This window comes from Anopheles bellator, chromosome 2 (genome assembly GCF_943735745.2).
Source record: "Anopheles bellator chromosome 2, idAnoBellAS_SP24_06.2, whole genome shotgun sequence".
Lineage (NCBI taxonomy): Eukaryota > Metazoa > Arthropoda > Insecta > Diptera > Culicidae > Anopheles > Anopheles bellator.
In genome coordinates, this window is record NC_071286.1 from 69,720,311 (window position 1) to 69,737,827 (window position 17,517).

The 17,517-nt window shown below is 51.9% G+C and overlaps 1 protein-coding gene across 1 annotated transcript; it reads right to left on the reverse strand.

The window, feature by feature from the left end:
- Positions 1-1,264: 1,264 nt before the first annotated feature.
- LOC131210456 (uncharacterized) lies at positions 1,265-12,906 on the reverse strand. The gene is made up of 7 exons (XM_058203709.1): positions 12,842-12,906; positions 5,507-5,754; positions 5,242-5,417; positions 4,553-4,802; positions 4,294-4,440; positions 1,890-3,790; positions 1,265-1,829 (listed from the first exon to the last, which is right to left on the reverse strand). The coding sequence occupies exons 1-7, from the start codon at positions 12,904-12,906 to the stop codon at positions 1,395-1,397; spliced, it is 3,222 nt and encodes a 1,073-aa protein (XP_058059692.1). The 3' UTR covers positions 1,265-1,394.
- Between the last annotated feature and the right edge of the window lie 4,611 nt (positions 12,907-17,517).

Genomic DNA, 17,517 nt, shown 5'->3' on the forward strand with positions numbered 1-17,517 from the left:
AACCAATGACACGGCGTTTTTGGCGGCGGTGTCCTTCCAATGCCTCGAACAGCTAACACAATTACTGCCACAGAAAACAAATCCCATCACGGATGCACTTCCGCCGACGCAACCGAGGCGAAGTTCAAAATCTGCTCCCCGAGTCATTATTCTTACCACGTCACAATGCACGGGCAACGTCCACTGCACTTCCCTGCAGGCAGCGGTAAACTAATAATGGTGGAAGCTTTTCGGTTTTCTTGCCCGTTTAACGACTAACTGGTCAATGTGCTGGCGAAGATAGTTTTCAATTTATTTCATTTGGCACGCGCACACGCACGGCTGGACCCGCACGACTGTAGGAAGTAAAAATCTTCCCCAGAAAGGATGACTTTTGCCGAGGGGAACGAGGAGTTCCTTTTGCAGGCTCGGGTCGGTTTCGGTAAAAATTCAATTTCCGTTAGTCAGCAACCGAGAAACGTCGGTGCGGGTGGCGGCCATTAATCAAAGGCCCGAAAGAAGAGACGAATGAAAATTACAGCACCGCTTTCCACTCGGTTTGTCGCCGGGCTGCGTCCTATTGGACACTGCTCCCAATTAGTAGAACGCTTTCATTGCGATTGCGGGCCGACGATGAAAAGTAATGTTTCATTTATCGTTCTTTGTGCTCCAACATTTCGCCAGCATTTTCTCGCTCGGTTCTCGGTTCGCTTTCGCCGTTTGGGCCGAACAAAAAACGGGACGCCAAAGTATTGCCAATTGTTAGCAGCAGCGGAAGCAGCAGAATGGTTTGATTATCGAAGGGAATGAGAAAACGCCATGTCGGTTGTGGCCGAGGCAGTGTGAGTAATTAAACAGATTGAATCGAAGAGAAAGGCGGCAAAACATTACACCACCGCCTCACCGAACAGGGAGTTGAATTCGCAATAAATTACTGTAAAACCTGTGCGGCCACAGGCGCGGTTGTGTTGTGATGTTTTCATTTCGCACGTTTTGTGATGTGACATTTTCTACTAGTTCTACCAGCCTTTTGGCCGCCCTTCGTAACTTTATGCCCCGTAAAGACCCCCTAGAAAGCTCTCCGCCGGTCACCGATCAACGGGCACCAGGAGGCACCACCACTGAAAGTGACTCGCATCGCGGGGAAGTAGTGTAAGCAGCACCGCTATCGAGCAATTCGTCTAGATTTTGTAGGTTAATCTTAAATCAAGAGGCGCAACGGTACAGATGGATAGCAAAATTAGCAAAATAAAGAATCAAAGGCAACATTCTGGTAGGTGGCATGCAACGGCAAGCGAAGGTGAGCGGCGCAGGGCGCCATGCAGCGTTAAATACACTTTTCACTCGGCTAAGATCCGGCGGCGGTAAACCGTCCGGATGGCGTCCGGATTCTAGATCAGTATCTCCCCGAACTGTTATAAGTCGGTCGAGTCGGACGATTTTGGTCGCCCGACCGGCGGTGGCGGAGCTGGGACCTGTGGCCGTTTAATTTTCGGGTCCATTCCCCGCGGTGACTGCGGCACGTGCTGTAGACTAGTGTTGCTGGTGATGGTACCGGTGGTTGCCACTGGATTCACCGGTGACTGGATGTCGCTCCCGAGTGATCCGGTCGATTCCATCATGGCCAGTGGCGGAGTTCCCTGTGGCACGGCAATGGTGTCGAGGGTCACCGCAACACTGGCCGGTAACGGTTCGGGTCGTTCCTTTCGTGTCGATCCGCCCCTCACCGGGCCGGTGGTGGTCACTCTGCCCACCGTATCCTCCTCACTGACCACATCGATGAAGGCAACCTGCTGCTTGTCGATATTGTAAATTTGCGTCCTTTCGAGCGTCCCGAGCTCGGCCGTGGACTTTTCCACCGTGCCATTGTTTGCGGCCGCCGAAGCTACACCACTGCCGAACCGAATAACGCCGCCACTGGAACCTCCACTCCCGGTGGACGTTTCTCCGCGGAAACTTTGCGCCTTCTTCAACGAACTGGACCCTCCACTGCCCACGGACAGCCCACTGATAACGGTGTTCATTCCTTCGCTCACTTTCGATATCTCCGGTATCGAGCCCTTGAAGCTCATCGGCCGCAGCAGCGTGGCAGGTCGTTCCGGGATGACGGGTTTCTCGCGGATCACCACCGCAGCCGCAGTGGACGCGGAATCGCCACCGTCACTGTTGTCGCTGGTTGCGCCACTGTTACCATTTCCGCCACCCGATTTCGCAGTGGCAGACGACGCAGAGGAACTCATCCCGAGAATGGTCGTGCGGGGCAGGGCGACAGGCTTTGTGGGCGGAGGAAATGCGGCCGCTGCTGCCGTTCCCCGATTGTTGTTTTCCTTGTTCTCCTTACTACTACTACTACTATCACAATTGGGAGCATTTGGTTGCTTTGGTTGTTGGTGCGGCGTTGGTGCGGCGTTCGCGGCGACACTGGCCTTCAGCTTTCCCAGCACCTGACTGTCCACGCTGATGGCGGCCGGCCGTGGCGGTGGCGCCAGCTTTTCTCCCCCACTGTCGCTGCCATGGCCGCTCGATTTCAGTTTCAGCAGATTGTCGTGACTCTCGGCCCGCAGCAACGGCGCGGCCACGGATGCCTGCTGCGCGTGTCGATCGTACTCGGCCTGCGCCTGCCGGTACGCGTGATGCTGTAGCGAGGCGAAGCCCTCGTCGTCTCCGCTGTGGCTCGTTCCGCCGGCCGCCGAACTGCTGTTCAGCTGCCTAAAGTAGCTGTTGCTCGCGTGAAGCTTATTGTTCATCTCTCCGCGCACCCGGCCGTGATAGACGCTAGCGGCGTCCGGTGGCGTTGGGGCCACTTGCTTGTTGTGCTTGCGCCTGATCGGTAGCTTCGGACTGCTCTCCTCCTGCGGTGGACTGGAATGGTCCGACAGCGAGCTGTTCGACTGACTGCGGTACTTGAGCTGATCGGTACTTCCGCCGTTACCACCACTGTTGTTGTTGTTGGTGTTGTTGCTGCTGCTGTTGCTATTGTGGTTGATTAGAATAAGACTAGTATCGTGACTACTGCTGCGGGAATGTGATGCTGGTCCTCCTGCTGCGCCTCTGCCTCCACCACCACCACCACCACCATGTCCTCCTCCGCCACCCTTGCCACCGTCACCACGGCCGAACCGGAGCTCATCCTGACTACTGCCTGCCGTCATCATCGAACCGACGGTGGGCGCCGTCGTTGCCGTCGTCGGTGTCACGAACATTGACCGTGACATCAGCTCACCACCGGCACCACCACCGCCACCGCCGCCGCCGGCACTCCGCACGTGCTGCTCCTTGTCGAACGGAAAGCCACCATTGTCGGGGAACAGTGCGTCCCGTGTCATGCTGACGTAGAAGCTCACCTCGCCATCGAAGAAGAACGACCAGTCGGCCACGAGCGCCTCGACGATCGTGTTGACCGTGGCCGTACTGTTCACCTGATCCATGTAGTTGTCGTTCTCGTTCGGCGACCACAGCAAGTTCGGCGACATTACGATCGCAATGTTCTGCGGGGACATCTTGTTTTCCTGGTTCTTCTCAGCCAGATACGCGAGGAAGCGCGTCAGGTAGCGCAGATTGTCGTAGTTTTCGCGTGGCAACTGATTCACAATGTCCAGGATGGCGGCCTTCCGCTGTGCATCGCTTGGTTTCTGGGCAGCCGTCACAAAGTCCGGATAGAAGTCGAACGTTAGCAGCGGATCCGGAAGACTGCGCAGGTACTTCTTCAGGACGCCGGCCACGACATGCGGATCACTGTACTTGTCCGCCAGTGGGGGCGATACGTAGTTTGCGTTGATCGCCGAAATCATGCGCCGCAGTTTGGAGGAGGCTAAAAATAAGCATGAAAAACGTTTAACGTCAATGAAAGCGAACCATTCTAATGTTATAAAACTTCGTCATGCCCCGAAACGCGCCGTAAATAAACAAGCCCTGGATGTGGTTCAAGGTTTACCGGGAGTATGACTTATAAAGTATGGCCATTAAACAGAACTGAGTTTGTTTACAATATTTTCGCCATGGCCTGGTTGACCTTTCCGAGAAAACGAAAAACTATGCCGTCATCAGCATCTCGAATCATCTTTATCAAATGCTTCGCCGGGGTATGATTGTCACGTTCCGCGATCATTAATATAAACGCTCGGATCTATTGGGCATAAATCTACATTTGTTATGGAATATTGCACGAGAGGGTTCAAGCGCATTCCGTTCATCATCAACATCATTCTCGTTTGCTGACTCAACCGACGGCCAAAGAAGCAGCGGGAAAGAAGGGAAAGAAAAACACCTAACCCGGAGTACATTAAACGGGATTGAAGCGCCCGGTAAACTTACCACAGCCGACCCGCAGCAGCCCTTCCTCGTACAGGCCCTTCTCCAGCAGACAGCAGACACACAGCTCGATCACGTAAGCGATCTTACGATTCGTCGCCTTCAGATGATCGCGCAATGGCGTGTTGAAGATTTGCTTATTATTCCGCCCTGCGCACCACACAACGATCGCGAAACGAGGGAGCGACCAAGAAACGAGAAGAAAAATCAGAGAGTCAGAGACCAAGGTCCGAATTTCTGTGCTCAGAACACCGGAACTTACGGAACAAGCCGTCCATGCTGCGCATCGTGTGCTGTATTTCGCGCAGAGCCGAGGTGTAGTACAGTTCCTGGTGTTGGACGTACTCCTTCACGAACAGGGCAATGTTTTCCTCCTCCGCCAGCAGCTCGTACATGTACGACTCGTACAGGTCGCGCTCCTTCTCCAGCTTCGTGTGCAGCTCCTCCTGGTCGTCCTTCAGCTGCGTGATCTTCGCCTGGTAGCCCGCCTGATCGCTGTTGCGCTGCGCGGACTGGAACGGAACGTTTAAAAGGCAACAAGACACCCATCGATTAGTTCGTCGGCCAGCCAAGCGGGGACACCGGCAAACGGAGAGGTTCAAAGAACTTTTCCACCGTGCACCACACCATTCGGCACGGATCATTGCCGGCACTAAAAAGCTTAAAAGGGCGTAAAGCAGTTCATCAGGGACGGAAAGAGAACTGCACATCGGTGAATCATAACTGTAATCCGTGGCTCTTCGTTCCCTTTTTGCTACTGTGGTCCGCGGAGAGCGCAGCGACGACGATCGCTATTGCACATTACTCATGTTTCGCACTGCACATCGTTCGCGTGTAGGTTTCCAGCCCGAGCGAGCGAGTGAGACAGCGAAGCCTGGCCACCGGTGAGACACTGGTCGGTCTGGCCGCCCCTCGTCTCGCGGATGACGATGAGTCAATGCCCACACTTACATCATACTTCTGTCGCGAGGCCTCGTACTCCTGGTGGCACTTGGTGACGACGCGCTTCTGCTTCTGGATCGTGGCCAAGTGCCGCTCGATGATGTCGTTGAGGTTTTTGCTGACGGAGTTCTCCACGTTTACCTCGTTGTTCACGATCTCCGTCGCTATTCGCTTCTCGACGCGCGCTAAAGAACGGACCGCCCGAGGAAGGAGTGAAAGTGGAGCATTAGTGTCCCGGTCGCACTGACCCCCTCTGATCGCTCCTCCCTCTTACCGCACGTATCCAGCACATCCTTCAGCAGGCCGACGGGCAAATCCTTGACCGATTCCTCCATCAGCTGGCCGAGCTGGAACTCGGGCACCTTCTTGCAGCGCTTCTCGCGCGCCACCGCGTCCTGTGGCTGCCCGGCCGACACATTGGTCGCTATTCGCTTGTTGAGGTTCTGCAAGATGTCCTTGTACCGGTCGACCTCCCGCTCGATCTCCTGCAGACCGTCGGCATTCTTCTCCGCCTTGCTGGACCTGTGCGCGCGGCGAGATGGAAATAAAGAACGCGTTAATAATGGACCGCGGTGTTATGAGTGGACGTAACACGGTCTCGCCCCTTCTACACAAAGCAGCACAAGGGCCAGGGTTTTCTTCGATGGCAAGTGGTTAATGTAAATGTCACTGGCAAACTCAAGAGAGTTGCCACAATTATCTCGCTCGTCGGAGCGCGCACAGAATAGCCCTCTCTTCTACGATGGCCGTTCGGGAGTTAATTTGCAGGCCCAACACACTGCCACCGGCCAGCCCGAATGTTGGTTCTAAAAATGGCCAATGATTTCAGCAATTCAATGCCCGTCCATCAACAAACACGTTTCAGTTTGTTTACAAATTTTATGCAGCAGATGTCTGCAGAACCGGTGCCCTGGCCCCGGGGTTTTATTGACAGATTGCGTGAGTTATCGGATCGCTGCGGATTGAATCACTCCGCTTTCGTCATCCCCTTTAGTTTGAACATAAAATACATAATTTTACGAGCCAACCCGGCCTGAAAGATTGAAATTCAAATGCAATCTCCTACTCAGCCCGATCACGGAGCGCTGATGCCACGGCGGTGGGCTTTTAGCCATTGCGATGACTCAAACGATGCCGCCCGATCGACGAGAAGACTGGTCCGCCCGCTGTCGTCATCTGCTGCTCTGGTCTTTAAAGACGAGTTTGTCTGGAGCGAACCCCATCACGTAATCGACCGAGCTCCAGACCGGGCGGCAAGCGGACCCCGAGGAGGGTTCGCGATAGTTTGAACGCCACACGGCTACTCTGGCCCGACTCTAGCGGGCTGTGTGACGGATTGTCTGGCGCAATAATTGTTGCGGACGAGGGACGCACAACAAACAATTAAAAGAATAACCGTCCCACGTAAGTGGGAGACAATTTCGCTCGCGAAGACGCGAAGATTGAGCGGCGGCCACACGTCCCGCAACTGACATGAGAACGTCATTAGTTGTGACAACAAACCTGGCCCCCTGGGACACCGGCCCATGTGGAACGGAAATGCAATCGTTTCCGATCTTTGTCGTACGCCAACGTCCGGGTGGGGCCGTGCCATCGACGGTTTTTCTTCCTGCGCAACAACAATGTGTGAATTAGAGACCCGCAAATGCGGTGCAGTTATGAGAAAAAAGGCCACACCACATCTTGGCGAGACGTCGTTAACGACGTGATTGGCTCACCGTGCAGAGGACGGGGTCGCCAAACCTAGTGTAAAAGTGCATGGAGTATAAAAAAAACGGAGCCCCAACGGATTGACGGTGACTCAACTGAAGAGTTCGAAGACAAGGTGACGACAAAGTGTGACCGGGGCTCCGCTTTTTGCATCCCACGATTGTGAAGACAAATTGTGCAGAAGCGACCTGTACTGTGGGCCATTAGGAAGAGATTGGTCCAATTCATTCGGTCGCCGATTAGGTAAGGGAATTTGATGTCCAGCGCCGACAAAAATGGAATACATTAAAGCTTTTGAGTGCACCATTCCCAACGTAGTTTCGAATTTCAACTTCTTTACTGGATTCACATCGGATTGGGAATGATTTGCCGCAATCTGTGACCTTAGGGCATTACAACGCGCCGAGCGTTGAGAGTTGGTTCCCATGTGAGGTAATAAGCCACGGTGGCCGTGAAAATTGCGTTTTCTTTTAATTCCACGCTTCATTTTGTATGCACTTTCCGTTCCATTAGCTCATCTGGTACCCGCTCGGGGCTGCACTTTATGCAAATGAAACCTATCTATGGGTCATGCACATAAACATAAAAAAAAACTATAACTAAACTATCGAGAAGGAAAACTTGCCACCCCTTTGGCGGTTCCCATCCGATTGTGTCTTGCATTGATTGCAAAATGGCCTCATTAGCGCAACACTATGCTACGCCCTCCAATACTGTTGGCTTTTCACACTTTGTTTAGTTGTGGCAAAGGCCACCATCTTTAGCGGGGGACCACCATCATGCAGTGAAGGGGTGGCCAATATTTAGCAAGCATAAATTTCACACCACGAGCCAAAACAATAAATAAAAACCCACTGTGGCTGGCGGAGACAGCCACCTCTCCGGAACAATGGAGAGTGTGTGGAAATGTGAAGAAAAGAATGCAAAGGAAACGCTCCCAAAACGGAAAAAGACCGTGAGCAGACACACATATGTGCCATGGTAGGTGGGCAAACGGGCCCAAAAGGAAGCGGCCTTCGGGTTTGCCGAACAAAAAGCTTAAGCAAAGCACACCGGGGAAAAACGCAACGGAAAACAATCGAACCGGGTGCGAACGGAAGAAGCAAGCGACGGTGGATGGGAACCCCCCCGGGTGGCTCTGAAGACTTAAGACAAATTAAGCAAAATGGCACCGGCCGAGGAAAAGCCACAACTGGATCAAGAGCATCGCGGGCGCGCGCTTACATCATCTCGAAGCGCTGCGCACTCAGCGGCTCGGCGTGTTGCATGAGCACAGGGAAGTGCAAATCAAATCACTCTGCGCCGCGCAGCAGCATCATAATCTTCCTCCTTCAGTATCATAATCTTCGTCTTCCTCCCATTCCATCGAATCGAATCGAGCGGCCCAAACCCGCCCGGACCGGACGGAACACGAAACCGAAAAAGAAGGTGATGAATTTGTTTCCACTTTTTGCCATACAAAACAATCGAAAAGCCCGCACGGGCCGCCCGAAGGGTGAAGCGAAAATATGTAACAACAACATTGTGCGCGCGTTGGGATCCTCGGCCCCACCGCGGGTTGATCGTTTCTTTCCGCTCCACTGGAAAGCGATACTTTCCGCTACTTTCGAGTACTGTGCCAGCATATCACAACATCGGCCCCCCGGGCATTGATCTGTGATGATGGAGTTTTCCGATCGCTTCGAGAGAGAGAGAGAGAGATAGCATTCGGTGCCAATTATTATCATCGACCTGTTCGAGGTGCATCAAACCGCCAGCTGTTGGGGCTGGGTGAATAGATTTCACAGTTTTCTCGATTGCCGAAGAAAATCGTGAAGTAAAAGTTTTCACCCATCACCCAGCGGTGCCCACCTTGCCGGTGCCTTGGAGCGGAAGCAATCGATTGCCAAAATTGGAGCGCCTCGAAATAAGTTGAATTTTCCATTTTGTTGCTTAAATTTGATGCTCGGAGTACTGCAATTTCAGACCACAGCATTGAGAGTTAGTAAATGAATTTATTTTACCTACTCCATTGCGCAACGGAATTATGGGGATTATGTTGGTTGCGCTCAAAAGCATACGCTTTGGATTAGGTTATTGCCACAACTTATGCTGCAACCGGTTCGCAGCCAAATCCGCTGGAAACCCTTCCCAAGACCGATGTGACACATTGTCCCACTTGTGTACCAATTTGGCTAATTGGAAATGCATTATTCCCAACATTCCACCGGCGACACACTGAACCGACCGAAGTGGCACCCATTTTACGCGTTCTGCTGGCTGGTTCTGTGCTGACCCGATAAAGCACCGGAAGTGGAACCGTTTGACAGCATTCCAAAATCGCCCATCCTCGGTGGTCCCATTAAAAGTGGCGAGACGACGGGACACGGCACGGCATGTTGGTAGGTCAATTGCCGTTGCGGGAATTATCGAGCCACACTCGGCTCGAGCGGAGCGCGTCCCATTTGGCGCGCTGCCAATAGAAAACTGCTCTAAACCGGGTTGTGGGTCACCACGTTGATTTCTGCGTCCCCGGGCGGAGATATTCGCAAACGGATTTTGTGGTCGGCCCCATTAATCTTGGGCGGAAAATCGTGCGCCCAAAACAAAGAGCGCGTGTTCCTGGTAATTAAATAAGCCATCGACATGATTAATGGAATCTCTCCGAAGGTCGGTCGTTTTCCCGGGAAAATCTAATGTGTCTGGTTATCTGGAAAGTTTCTTTCTACGATGTGTTTCTAATACAACAAAAAATCGTTATCGGATTTGCAATCTGCATAGGAAATAAAAAGGCCATAGACCCCCCAAACCACTAGAGCACACGCGTTCGAGATCCCGATTTATGGACCGAATGTTGAGTTTTCTATTTTAATCCAACCGTGCAAACCAGAATAACCAATTAGAAACCGACCACCACCAGCAAAAAAAAAAACCGCACCGCAATAAACCACCGCGCGGGCGCTCACCGTGGAACATAATTTTTGCGACATTCACTAATTCACAGTGCCAGACACCGGAAACAAAACACCGAAAGCGAAAGTAGACCCGCGGTCGATGACAGGGGCCCGATGGGAGCCAACGGTGCTTTGGGAATCGGACAGCATCACAACGCGCGGAGTGCCAAAGTCTCTTCTGCTCACACTTCCGGTTCGTGACTAATCCCTTAGCACCACCGGCGGCGGCGGCGGCGGTGGGTGCCGCTGCTAAGCCCATCCACCGGATGAGTATTGTCCGAGCGGCAGCAAACGGCACGGTCTGACGAAGGGCTTTTCGCTCGGCGACCTTTACCATCGTTCCGTACCGTCCGCCCGTCGACGCGAAGAGAGATTTTCCGTTTTATTTCAAGCCCGGCATAGCATTCGGCGGTGAGTCTTGCGCGGGGGCCTACCTTTGTATGCACAAATCGCTTGCGGGGCGCAACAAAAACGGTTTTCCATCCGCGGGCACAACACCACCGTTCCACAGCGTTCTGTCATCCGGCTGAGGTTGCGCGAAACAGAGAGAGAGGTAGCCCCAGTGGCAGACCGGACGTGGAAAGCTGGCCGCATAAATAATAGGGGCATTGCTGGCGCGTTGATTTAAAATAAATCACATTACGTGGCCACGATCGCGACAAAGAGCAACATTCGGTGGCCCGAAAAGAGCCGTCGGAATGTGGTGAACTCTCGTCGCGGATTCCAGCTTCTGCAGCTCCGACGCATCTCGGAGTGACGTTGAACAGCTGAGTGGCCACGGACAGGGAAGCCGGAAAATGGCCTCGGCAGCGAGAGTGTCATGCACTTTTCGCAAATATGAACGGCCAGACAGGTCGACCCCGACACCGCGACTCATGACACCTTCTTCGTTTTCCTTCCGAGCTCCCGTCGTCGTTCTAATAATAACGAAATGGAATTTTACAGCCGCGACGCGGGCGATGGAGCGAAACACTGGTTCATAAACGCCGACCCCGCGTGGCGTTTGTGGCCAACAATTAACGGCTAAGAAGACACTTACTTGGCGCGTAGAAGCCGTTCACCAACGAAGCGTTCCGAAAGGGCGGATGTGACCATCGTTTCCTTTCTTGCGGGCCGCCCGGGGACGTTAATGAAAAACTGAACTCTGGAGTGAAGAATTTCCCCGGTTTCGAGTGCTCCTCAACTCAACTCCTTAAAATAAAGATTTGTATGTCAGCCGTCGAAAGCGAAACGAACGATTGGGCCAAATCCTCGGTCTGGGTGTGAACCCAATTCAGACCCAAATGGGACCCACTTGTCGGACAATATGGGCGCGAAGCACGACCGAAAAGTGAATCGGAAGAAACCGATTTTCCATCGAATCCATTCCCACCCACCAAGTGGGGGGACGGTGGACGTTTTTTTCCAAAGAGACCCCAAATTGACGATCAATGATCGCCGGGAACGGATCGTGTGTAAATGTCGCTCTCATTCTTTGTGGAGCATATTTGTTGCGGTCTTCGTGGTGCTGTGGTCCGGTTTTATGGTCCACTTACAGTGCTTCTATCGTGCGGAGGAGGCTGATCGGTGATCGTGGGATTTGCGACACGGAATGCGTTGGATTTCCCCCCAAAAACCGGATAGGGAACATTGAAAAAAAAAACCAGGGGCCGTTTGTGCGCCGAATCGTGGCCCAGATGGCCGTACCGAACGGACCTTCGCTCGATGGTGGTCAGTGACGGCAGTTGAATCATGTCGCTTATCAGCTCTCTCCCTGACACCCTGTCAGGGGTTGCTGTCAAATGATAAGATTCCGAACCCCAACCCGTGCGCTATCGATCGTGATGTTCCTTGCCAAGGTGCTTACGTGTGTGGCAGCAGAAAGCATGTTCAATTTCGCACTGAACAACGGAACCCCGCGAGACTCACTTAGAGCCTCATGGGTACATTCCGTGAACCCAACCCATCGCCGGGTTCGAGTCGTTGCGAAAACACGGTGTAAGACCATCGTTGCCTGTGGGTTCGCCTTATCAAGGACAGGCTTGGACCCGGATTTGGGCCCGGCAACGACCAACACTTCATCGCCATCGTGAATCGTGCCACGAACGAGAATTTGCATACGACGAAAATGTCCATCTATGCGCTTCTGCTCATCAGTCGAAACGTTGAACCAGGTTGCTTCGATCATTTCTCGCCGACTGATGGCCGTGGGCGAAGGATGTGAAAAGGGGAATCTAGCAGCAGGCCCACTCGCTCGAAGTCCCGCACGCCGGCAACAGGTTTCAACGAGCCGGGCTTTGGACAACCGGCATAACACCGTAATCAGCCCCCATTTGACGGTAGCTTGGTGGTGTGTCCAGACAGACCCCTCGCGCGAACGGCTGGCCGGTTGTGTGATGTAATCAAAACAAATATGGGTAACTTTGCAAATAAAAACTTCACATCTAGCAGGAGCCAAGCCTACTTTGCCTACATCGCTTTGCCTACAGCCTACATCGATAACATCAGTGATTCCTATCTTGCGTCCATCGGCACGAGAAGCGCTTTATGACTGGGACGGTGGCGGGAACTGGACACAGGTGGCCATGAAAAGTTCAATACTCGGCTGCATTTTCCACAGCCGCAGAAAGGTTGCCAAGGGTGCCCATTGGACGACAACCGGTAAGACGGTGTTCGAGCAAATTGATTGAAGCACCCTTGCGAGCCAAGTGGATAAACGTCGCCATTTGCATCGGCCGGAAAGCGGTCATGCGGTCATGGAGCGCGGTTAGCGTGTTTGGCCAACTGGGCATTCACCGGGACACGACCGGGCCTTCCAAAAGTGCTGCCATATGCCGGATTGCCCGATTGCCGGATTGGCGAATCATCATGTGTCCACTCAATGAAACATCCACCAAATTCCTCACCCATCTTGCTAGCATCATCTTCGGAGAGATAGAGAGAGACGGAACGTTAGCCGAGTGGTCGAGGTGGCCGGAGGTACTTACCGCGAAAGATTCGATTTCAGTTCCTCTTTGAACTTTTCCAGCTGCCTTTTCATGTTTCTGTTCATTGGGTACACCCGGGTCCGGTGGTCACTAGATGCATTTAAGCCTGGCAAACGGTAAAAAGCACTATTTCACTTCAAGGAACCGCCTGCTTCATCTACACCCAGACACACACTGAGCTACGCCGGGCACTGAAGAGAGAGAGAGAGAGACGAAAACAAACCATACAGATAACGCGGACACAATTATCGGACACTTATCGAGGGATTTTACGACCAGCCCCGGAATCCCCCCCAGCAATAGTCCAGTACTTTTCGCACACACTAAAGATAGATTTCAGGCACACGCAAAACCCAAAAGCCAAAAGCCACTGCCACCGCTGCTCAGCTTCAGCCCGGAACCGGATCACAACCCAGCGTGAGCCGGTGATTCACGCACGGCGAACAACAAAACAATCGCCACTCACTGAACTCCTGCGGATCAATCGACGGATCGGACGGGTATGGGCCGCCTTTCTTTTCCGCACTTATCGAAGCTATCGACACTCGAAAAAAGAATTCTGCAGCTGATAACACGACATGGTGAGCCAACGAGCAGTGAAAGATAAACACCAAAACACACAAATACACAGCCAGGAGTGAGAAACGTCGAAGGGCGCGCGATGCTGGGATGATAACAAATCAATAGGAAAGCCACACGGTCACGGGCGATAAGAGCGAGGCAAACGTTGCACGCACGCACGGTGGTTGAGGTTTTCGGGCACGAAAACGAGAGCAAAACGGAAACGGCGAGTGGTGACCGCAAAACCAACGCCAACACACCCGCCGTTTGCTTTCGGGTTTTCGCGAGCCGCGGGCGAAATGAATGTTTCCAAAAAGCATGAGATCATCGAATCAAGCTGCTGCCCAAATGACCGATGACGACGACGCCAGGGACGACGATCCCCTGAATCGCGCAGTCGCTCTGAAATAGAAGGCCCCCCGAACACAAACGGCTCTCTGTTGACTATCTCGCACGCCCTTGAAAATCGATATTGAATTGTTTACTCGCGGGGAGAATTCCGATACACGGCACGCACTCACAGCACGAGATGTCACGTCGACGCTCACTGGGTTAGTGGCGAGAGATGTTTCTTTCAACCCTTTTTTTGCTGTCCCTGGCCACTGTTTCCAACCACCTCAACAACGAACGAAACATATGAAAACATTGACACTGGCCAACACATCCGCACGAACGCACACACGCGTGAGCGAACCGACGATTATAACGGTAAACGATTCTCGGGCGGAAGTTCTCGCTGGCGGAACTAGTCGGGGCTTACTTCCCCCACCCCAACACCCGGGATATAATTAAATTATTAGCATATTTGGCACCGAAAATAAATCCAACGCCGTCGCCACCGCTTCCGCATATTCCCTCACATCACGGTCAGAGCGCGTTCACTGGCGCCTGTGTATTTGCACACACAGATCAGGCGTTGTCCCGAACCCTTTTGATGCGCACCGTTGATGTTGAACAATGGACATCTACACGGGAGAGTCGCAAATACCTACACGCACGCACGCACGGAGTTTGGCTTCTCGGTTGTGTTTTCACGCACGCCGTCGCAAAATCGGACCGCTCCTGCTAAAATTTACTGCGAAAGTGCGGAGTGCGCGATACAAAAGGGTGAACTGTCAAAATATTGGTAGCGCTCTCGCTCGCTCTCCCGGACGGCCGTCTCGCTTCCGCGCACACGGTCCGTCACCGAGCTGGCTTGAACGTGGTTTCGGTGTAATTGGCTATCTTGCCGGGCTAGCGGAGACACCGACCGCGGAAAATCCATCTGGCGGATAAAAGTTACACCAAACGGCGTCAATTGACTGTTTGGTTTTTGATTTGAAATCATCATCCGATGCTAGTGAAACGTACAAAAATCGTCTCGTTATCGTGGTTTCATGTACTTCCTATTTAAATTTCTTTAACAGCAATCGTCATATCACCAGTCTGCGCTTGAACGATCGTTGTCTTGAATTTCAACACGAGTCTGACGATTATTCTACAAAATTGTCGGCGTCCATAGTCAGCCACGGTACAGGAAGCGTTAAAATCATCAAAAGCGACTTCTTTAAGCAAGCCAATCGAGGACGAAATGAGGTCACATGTGGAAATGGGCACGCTGGAAGCTGGATTTCAATTCAAACAAGGTTGGAGACACAACATCAAATATCGGAAAGAGAAACGTTCCTCGGACCGATTCCTTTCCGGTTCTTTTGCATAACTTGATCGGATCGTTCGATTCGCACCAGGACAAGGTAAAATGTGGACGAATATTCAACGCACTGTTGCACACGCTGGAACTGACGGACGTGATACTGCCAATACAAATATGTCCAACAATTTTACGAGCCTTGCCCACCGTCAGCTGAAATTAAAAAAGGACACCGTAGCCGTTACAACCTCATACCCGATGAATGATTTCGTTTCCTAGCGAGAATGCTCCGTTCAACGTCCCGATCCCGTCCTGGTAGGCAGTCCAGTTTCAGCAGAACTCCTTCGATCCTTCAATTCGATATTGTCTCCCAAATTCCTTATCATGCACTGTGTTAGAAATTCAGCAGTCCTTTTTGATGAAAACTTAAGCTTGTTGAAGTCGGTTTTCGTTCCCTCAGAGCAATTTTAGATGCGGCTTTTCAGGAATCGGGAAACTACTGCCTGAGTTCGTTGGCTTTGGTACGGTTGCGGAGCAATCTTAACAATCGAAGTATGTTTCAACAGCAAAGACGTTTCTTTTTAAATACCTTTCATTAAGACAGGTTGGTCGAGTAGAAATTGTTGAGGAAATGGCCCAAAATAAGCGCATTTGTGGTGCTCCATTCTTCGTCGACAGCTTCACATTATTCTTATTGTTAGATTCAATCTTCTGCCAAACACGAGCTCCACACGATTTCTTTCAGATCCGACAGTTCCGAAAATCTAGTTCAACTAATTTAACATGATTTTTGTCACATTTTTTACACGAACATTGGAATTTATGATTCGCTTACCCTTTTCCAACAGACCTACCTCTGCACTTAATGTGGAAAGAAGCTCTTTGCTTCAACTATCGTCGCAACAGGGCACGACGAGAACCAAAAAGCACCACATTATTCTGAATCCCATCGTTCCTGGATTCATGCCATTCTGAATGTAATAAATTCCAATGACCTCTTTGTGGTAAAATTAAAATGCACGAACCTTGAAGGGATCACGCTCGTTCCTACAGCCATCATCGTGTTCATTCTATTCGCATAAATATCAAACCGAAATTAACAAAAATAGTACATTTGTTAATAGCATTGAAGAAATGTAACGCATTTGAAACAAATTTTTTGTTTCCTCTGTGTCAAAGGCACCATAATGAGATTAGAAAAGACCACAAACAAAATACGAACGGGGATTTTGAGGACCGTTAATCATTTGCTCGAAAGGCAATAAATAATGTTACGATGCCGTAAAAAAACGAACGATTACCGATTGTTGTGGCATCAATGAAATATGCGGATTACGGTATTACAAAAACGAACCGCAATTAGCAGTCGTAAAAACAATCTGATTCCGTGTCGTCGAGGAAAAGCCGTACATAAACTGCCAACATTTCGAACCGGGGTCGCGTAGAAAGTTATGCTCCCGGCTCGAAGGGCATTCGGCACCACTCCACTCATGCAGGAATCCCCGTAATTAAGTGATTGTTGAATAACTGTATCGCACACTGCATTAACCGATGCACTGCTCACCGAGGAGGAGTGCAATTACATAACGCGCCAACACCGCCAACGCGCCAAAAAGGGCTTCGCTGCCGGAAAGAATCCGTTCCGAGCGCGGTCCAATGTAGGGGCAGCGGTGGCACATAAAAGTTCAGTAGGTGAGTATGCCACCCACCGGCCGGCCGGCCTCCTTTTTCTAAATATCACGCGTCAGAAGCATGTCGGGCCGGCGACGGATGGCTGCTCCATTTGCGTGGCGCTTGCTGTTTTCGCTACAAGAAATGTCACTTCCGTCGCCGATTCACGACGGCCGTCGCCTAACCCCGCAATGGCCAGTTAGTCCAGCTACTTAACGCGACCATCCAGTGTCCAACCGGATGCCGAGCCACCGGATGCTGCGCTGGACGCCATCATTTTTAAAACGATTTTTGCGGTTTTCTCATTACGAGCTTTTTTTCCGGAAGGCACGGGAAGTGTTGATCTGGACCATCAAAACGGCATGCCTTACCCGCCGGATGATGTCAAACGACCCTAGCGGGTCCATGTCCCGCGCAGTGGTGGCTATTTGTTTAACTACCGCCCATACCGATGGGGCCACTCACTGACCGCCGTAATCCGTCAATCAGCCCGTCGATCCAAAACCAAAATTCAAAACCGAACGGAACGGAAATGTGAGACTGGAACCGCCAAAGCACCAGTGCCGGAAACGAGGATTTTATGCAAAAATCATGTGCATTTATGTAACAATACACACATTTCGCTCTCGGGCGATTATTTACAAGAAAAACGCACCGTGGGAGGTCGACCCAGCCCGCCCTCTTCCCGAGGAGCCCTCCTCCGATGCTGCGGCCTGAGCGCTATATAAAAGCACATCCGCTGCGAGATGGATTTTCAGTTAGCGAAGATTAGGCAACACCCGAGCACGTTGCACTTCCGTTGCCACCGCTGGAA

Bases quoted from the DNA above. Each gene is read 5' to 3' on its own strand.
- LOC131210456 (XM_058203709.1), bottom strand. From the start codon at position 12,906: ATGAACAGAAACATGAAAAGGCAGCTGGAAAAGTTCAAAGAGGAACTG. The intron at 3,791-4,293 runs GTAAGTTTACCG...GCTTATTTTTAG, and splicing joins GCTGCTGCGGGTCGGCTGTG to CCTCCTCCAAACTGCGGCGC. The intron at 1,830-1,889 runs GTTATTCGGTTC...ACGGTGGAAAAG, and splicing joins GTGGAGGTTCCAGTGGCGGC to TCCACGGCCGAGCTCGGGAC.